The sequence below is a fragment of the Octopus bimaculoides genome, chromosome 27, assembly GCF_001194135.2.
Source record: "Octopus bimaculoides isolate UCB-OBI-ISO-001 chromosome 27, ASM119413v2, whole genome shotgun sequence".
Taxonomy (NCBI): Eukaryota; Metazoa; Mollusca; class Cephalopoda; order Octopoda; family Octopodidae; genus Octopus; species Octopus bimaculoides.
Genome location: NC_069007.1, coordinates 19,777,880 through 19,784,403, shown reverse-complemented (window position 1 = coordinate 19,784,403; position 6,524 = coordinate 19,777,880). Strand labels below are relative to the sequence as shown.

Genomic DNA, 6,524 nt, shown 5'->3' with positions numbered 1-6,524 from the left:
ATTGAGCGAAAACACCTAAAAGCTCCACGAGGCTCCGGCAGGGGATGGTGGTGAACCCTGCTGTACTCTTCCACCACAACTTTCTCTCACTCTTGCTTCCTGTTTCTGTTGTGCCTGTAATTCAAAGGGTCAGCCTTGTCACACCGTCTCACGCTGAATATCCCCCGAGAACTACGTTAAGGGTACACGTGTCTGTGGAGTGCTCAGCCACTTGCACGTTAATTTCACGAGCAGGCTAGTCCGTCGATCAGATTAACTGGAACCCTCGTCGCCGTAAGCGACGGAGCGCCAACAACAACAGTTACATCAGTGTGTATCAATGATGACAATGATGATGCTGGGGACTGTGACGGGGATGGTGACAACGATGATGATGCTGATGATAATGATGACCTGTTGTTTTTGTTTTTTTTATTTCTTCTTCAGGTGAACTCCTGATGCTGTTCGATGATGATTCAATGGACGAAGTGAAACAAGACAGGCTTGTGGTAAGTTCAAATTCTTGTTACCACTTTCACCCTCCGCAAAAAATTCTAAAAAAATTTAAATACCTATTGCCAAAACAGACGCAGAAGTCTGGGGCAGGCTCCTGCCTGGCCAGTCCCTGTCAAACGATCTAACCCATGCCAGCATGGAAGGCAGACGTTAATTGATGATGATGATATAAAGCAACATTAGCTAACATCTGCCTCCTTTTTTTCCTGCTGGTACAGTATAAATTTGCGAGACATTTAGCTGCTATTTCTTGCATGTTGACGAGGCATTAGCATTCCTCCGTCCTGTCACTTTCGGTTTTGATTCATGAGAGCGTGCATGTTTGCTAATTATGAAAAAAACAAAATGTATTTAATTGTCCCATGTTTCTTGAGAAGATCCTGGAATAATGATAAATATAGTTGCAATTTGTTTTTGTCGGTTCTTTTGTGGTCCGTCCAAGGTCATGTGACCAGAAATATCTGGAAGACCTGATCAAAGAAAACACCGAAAAATGTGGAAACAGCCGGAACAACAACAACACACACACACACACACACAATAAATGTGTGTTTATGTTCATGTTCTTCTCTCTCTATATATATATTTGGTATTGTGTGTTTGATATATATATATATATATATATATATACATATACATATATATATACATATGTATGTATATGTATATATGTGTATATATATATATATATATATATATTTCTCATACATAGGTGTGTTCAGTTTAATGACTCCTTATCAACATAAAAGCTATTTGTCAGATCTCTCTTCCCCTCTCCCCGCCTTTTCTTTGCCCCTCTGCCACCCAACTCTCTCTCTTCTCGTCTTTTTATCTTCCCATTGGTGTTTTTCTGTTTTTCTTGTTTTTCTCTATTCCCACCCCGTGGTCAGGACATCGACCTGAAAAAAAAAACGAACAAACACTGAAACCAACTAACTGACCACACTGATCTCAACTGCCCTCATTGTTCTGCAAAGTGTATGTTAGCAAGTGCATTGCCCTCTTCACCATCATCATCATCATCATTCTCATTTAACGTTTGTGCTGTGTCCCTTGCTGGCATGGGTTGCGGACAGTTTGACAAGATCTGACAGGCTCAAGAACTGCATCAGGCCCTAGTGTCGACTCTAACATGGTTTCTATGGCTGGATGTCCTTCATAACACCAACCACTTTCCACTGCATGCAAGATGTTTTTCTTGTGTCCCCAGCACCCAGCGAGGGAACCAGGCAGCTCACAAGACAGATAAACTTGAGGGGAGGGGCATAAGGGAACGAGGCAAAGCAGGTTCTTGTTAATCAGAAATCAGAAGATGGTTGGTCACTAAACATGCATCACATAGCCCCACCAGAGTATGGACATGCTCTGATATTTAAGGGTTAAATAGGTCCCGTGCCCTCAAGAGTGAACTCATGAGAGAAAACATTAAAAAAATAAATGGTAAATATACCACCAGAAGGCAGCAGAAAACCACTGTTGTGTTTTTCCAAGATAAAAATCCATGAATCTCCAGAATTTGGCATGGAGAGATCCATGATTGCTGAGGGCTGTGAAACAGGTACAGCACTTAAGAAAATTAGGCAATCTAAAAAGGGGCCACTAATTCCTGAAGAAGACCCATCAAGCTAAGTCAGAATTGTAGTTATGGCAGATACTGGTTTCACACAACTGGAACCCATGCCACTGGCACCCATTGCTTTCTTGGAATGGGGTTGGCGTTTGGAAAGGCATCCAGCCATAGAAAACCATGCCAAATCAGACTGAAGATTGGTGCAACCTCCCAGCCCTGTTCAAACCGTCCAACCCATGCTAGCATGGACAATGGACATTAAATGATGATGATGATGATGATATTTTGGTGTATGAAATAGGGTGACTTTAGCAAAGATCATGGGTAATTTGAAATGTTTTGGGTCAACTGCCAAAACCCCCAGAATCAATGATAGGTGGGTACAACAATGCTGCTTAGTGATCTACTGGTACAGGTGCCATCACGATTTCGCTTTTGCTTCTCATCACCTATAGATTTCATTCTTACATCCTGTGCAGTCACTGGCAGTTCTTGGATGTCTGCGGTGCAGCTATCATGGTATTTTCCAGTGGGAGCATTGACATCCAGTTTTATCTTTGGCATAGTTTCTATATTTGGATGCCTTTCCTGTATATGTTATTACCATGAACCTTCCTCGTTGCTCAATGTCAGATGAGGACCCTGCATTTTCTTACTAAACAACCCTGCAGAAATGATTTTTTTATAGTGATCAAAATATGTGTTGTATATCAGGTCATTGCCTCGATCAAACTGACACCTGTACAGGTGCCACATGTCAGGTGTCTAAGTGAGCAACATGAGATGCAGTGTTTTGTTCAAGAACACAACATACCAACCAATCCAGAAATGGAAACTAACATCTCACGATTGTGTGTGCAATACCCTGATCGCTAAGTCATTTGTGTATCATACTAAATGTATACACACTGTAAGAAGGCCTGATGCTATGAAGTTGAGATTAAAAAAAAAACTCTTTGTAGACTTGTATTAAAAACACATTTCTATATATGTTGGGGATCAGACGAACATCACTGCTGGGGTGAGTCATGAAAACAGTACAAGAAATTTCGTCTTTGTTATAAGTCTGTGCACTCAATTGTCAATTGCTTGAATAGAATTCATGATGTGTGTATGAGTGTTTGTGTGTGTGTATGATTGTTAGTGTGTGTGCGTGTGTATAAGTATGTGTGTGGATGTATGAATGTTTGTGTGTGTATAAGTGTATGTGTGTGTGTGTGTATGTGCTTGCATGTGTATTGGTGTGTGGGTGTATTTCTGTTTGTGCATGTGTATTGGTGTGTGTGTGTTTGTGCATGTGGTGTTTGTGTGTAGATGATTATGCTTGTGTGTGTGTGTGTGTGTGTTTGTGTGTATGAGTGTATGGGTGTGTGTGTGGGTGTGTATGAGTGTTTGCGTGTGTGTGTGTGTGCATGCGTGTCTTAGTGCATGTGGTGTTTGTGTGTGTGCATATGAATGCTCGTGTGTCTGTGTGCGTGCACAAAATACTGGTCCGACCAAATCCAACTGGTAACGTGATAGCTCCTCTGTTGACCAGGTAAAGGCACTCCTACCTTCACAGTGAGGAAGTTCTGGTATGCAGAGAAAGGAATGAAAGCCCTCACTGACACACGCTGCGCAACCACTTCACTGACTCACAAACTTGGTGGACAGCTGGAGTGAGATATGTGGCTTAAGGTCAGTCATTAGAAGTGAGAGTGGGTGTAGACGTACAGGTACCTTGGAGTTGGGGGTATGTGGAGTAGAATTCAAAGTCTTGTTGTCCTCCTGAATAACTACAAAAAAGTGGGGATGAAAAGTTTATGTATTTAAGGGTGTCATGAAAGGATTGGTTGGAAGCCCAACATTCCGAGTTGTTTTACAGGGGTTAGTAAAAACTGAAGGACTGCTGCAGTAAGTGTGTGAATCTGAGAGGGGAATATGGTGAATAAAATCATAAATTAAATGAATCCTCCTGTATTTTCTTTTACCCAAAACCAGGAACTTTTCAGCACCCCCTTGTGTGCATATATATATATATAGATAGATAGATAGATGAAGATATATATACGTATATATATATATATATATATATATATATATATATATATATATATATATATATATATATATATATATACTTCTAATATAGGATAAAAGTTTTTAAAAAAAATTTCATCAAAGTGGCCAGCATATTAAAAATACCTTTAAAGGTGAAAATTATAAACAATTATAAATAAGGGTAAAAGAAAAAATTTCTATGCCAATATGCTGAGAAATAGACTTTACATCATCAATCACCATGTTGTTGGCACTCCGTCGGTTACGACGACGAGGGTTCCAGTTGATCCGATCAACGGAACAGCCTGCTCGTGAAATTAACGTGCAAGTGGCTGAGCACTCCACAGACACGTGTACCCTTAACGTAGTTCTCGGGGATATTCAGCGTGACACAGTGTGTGACAAGACTGACCCTTTGAATTACAAGCACAACAGAAACAGGAAGTAAGAGTGAGAGAAAGTTGTGGTGGAAGAGTACAGCAGGGTTCGCCACCATCCCCTGCCGGAGCCTCGTGGAGCTTTTAGGTGTTTTCGCTCAATAAACACTCACAGCGCCCGGTCTGGGAATCATTACTGCAATACTGGTTCCCAGACAAGTGTTTGTTCATGTTGGGGAACAAATGATAGTTATATGGGGACGAAATCAGGAGAATAGGGAGGTTGGTACAGCAGCCATTGAAACCAAGGACTTGTGTGCTGGAAACGTTGTGTTAACAACAAACAAGATGAGGACAAATGTAAATAGTGTAAATAATTCCTCAACATCTACTAAGCATCATTTTATTATGGAGGTTAAATGGGGTTGGGGGATGGATTGGAACCAGTAGAGTCGTTAGAGCGTTGGAAAAAATACCTTGTGTTGTTTGTTTCCTGCTCTTTAATGCTTTGAGTTCAAATTCCGCTGCGGCTAACTCTTTGCTTTTCTATTCTTCGAGGAGCGATAAAATAAAGTTCAGGTCCAGTAATGGAGTCGCTGAAGCCGACAAACCCCCCTCCTCTGAAAGTCGCTGGCCTTATGTCTAAAATTATGAACAATTATTTAAATTAACCGAAGGAATGTATCGTTGTCTCAAAGACAATAGAAAGAAAAAAAGAAAAAAATCAAAGGGACGCAACTCATATAAAGAGTTGGCTCCCTTGTCTGGTAATAGCGTTTTTACAATCGTTGATAGAATTGTCTTTTAGTCTCGGGAAAAGCTTCTTACAGACATTTATGGAAGGCGTTCCAGCCGTGACCGTCTCGTCTGTTATGACAAAGATAATGTATCTTCACTTATCATGGTAACTGGTCTCATTTACACGACTAAATTGATCCAATATTTTGTTAAGTATTTTTTATAAACGGTAGAACGTGGTCTGCTAGACATTTGGCTGCTATTACTACCAGATGAAAAGGCCGCGTATAGACCACCCCTTTGATTTGAAATGAAATATTGCTTGGTTCTTGTGTTGGATTTCCAGCTGACATTCAGAAAGAACAGTGCCAAGTTTATAAAAGTAGATGTTCGTGTTTGAATACAATCCATAACAAAAATGTCTGTGTATGTGTGTGTGTTGAACCGTTAATTTCTACACATTTTCTCTCTCTTTTTTTTCTTCTTATTCTTTCTCCGTTTTTTTTTTTTTTTTTTTTTGGCTTCTTAATCCTTTCTGTTGAACAGCAAAGGTTCGAAACGTAAAAGGCTTTTCCATTCTTCCTGAGCGTTGAACTAATATACCTGCTTGTTGTTCCTACACCTGTCTTCGTGTTTTGTTTTTTGTAAATTTGAACCATATATACCATCATCATCATCATCTTTTTTACAAAGAAGTACAAAATGAAGAAAATAATATATAAAAAAAATAATAAACCAATACATTATATTGTCTTTGAGCTTTTGAAGTTCAGTGGTAGTTCATGTATATAATGGTTGGAAAAATAAGGATGCATGAGAGTTGAGAGTTGTGTTAGGTTTAAAAAATGGGTTAAAAGTTTGTGTTAAACAGGAAGTGTGATGTCAAAACAGGAAGTGTGTGTAAGGGGAGACAAATGTTTTTAGTTGGAGTTATGAACTCTTTTTCAACAGGAAGTTTATGTCTGTTCCTAGAGAAATAAGGTCACTGAGGGGTATGTGTGTTAAGAAATGGTTGGAATTTCTAGAAAAAGAGTTCATAACTCCAACTAAAAACATTTGTCTCCCCTTACACACACTTCCTGTTTTGACACCACACTTCCTGCTTAACACAAACTTTTAACCCTTTTTTTAAACCTAACAAAACTCTCAATCCTCATGCATCCTTATTTTTCCAACCATTATACACATGGATTACCATTGAACTTTAAAAGCTCAAAGACAATATAATGTATTGGTATATTTATTTTTCTATATATTATTTTTTTTATATATTATTTTCTTCATTTTGTACTTCTTTGTAAAAA

At 39.2% G+C, this 6,524-nt stretch overlaps 1 protein-coding gene across 1 annotated transcript in view; it reads left to right on the top strand.

The window, feature by feature from the left end:
• LOC106871147 (transcription initiation protein SPT3 homolog) overlaps positions 1-6,524 on the top strand; it is a gene marked incomplete at its 3' end in the record, with an annotated part of 102,758 nt that overhangs the window by 91,879 nt on the left and 4,355 nt on the right. The window contains exon 7 of the mRNA XM_052977152.1: positions 427-488. Coding sequence (XP_052833112.1) covers positions 427-488 — 62 coding nt within the window. The remainder of the gene's footprint in view (positions 1-426; positions 489-6,524) is intronic.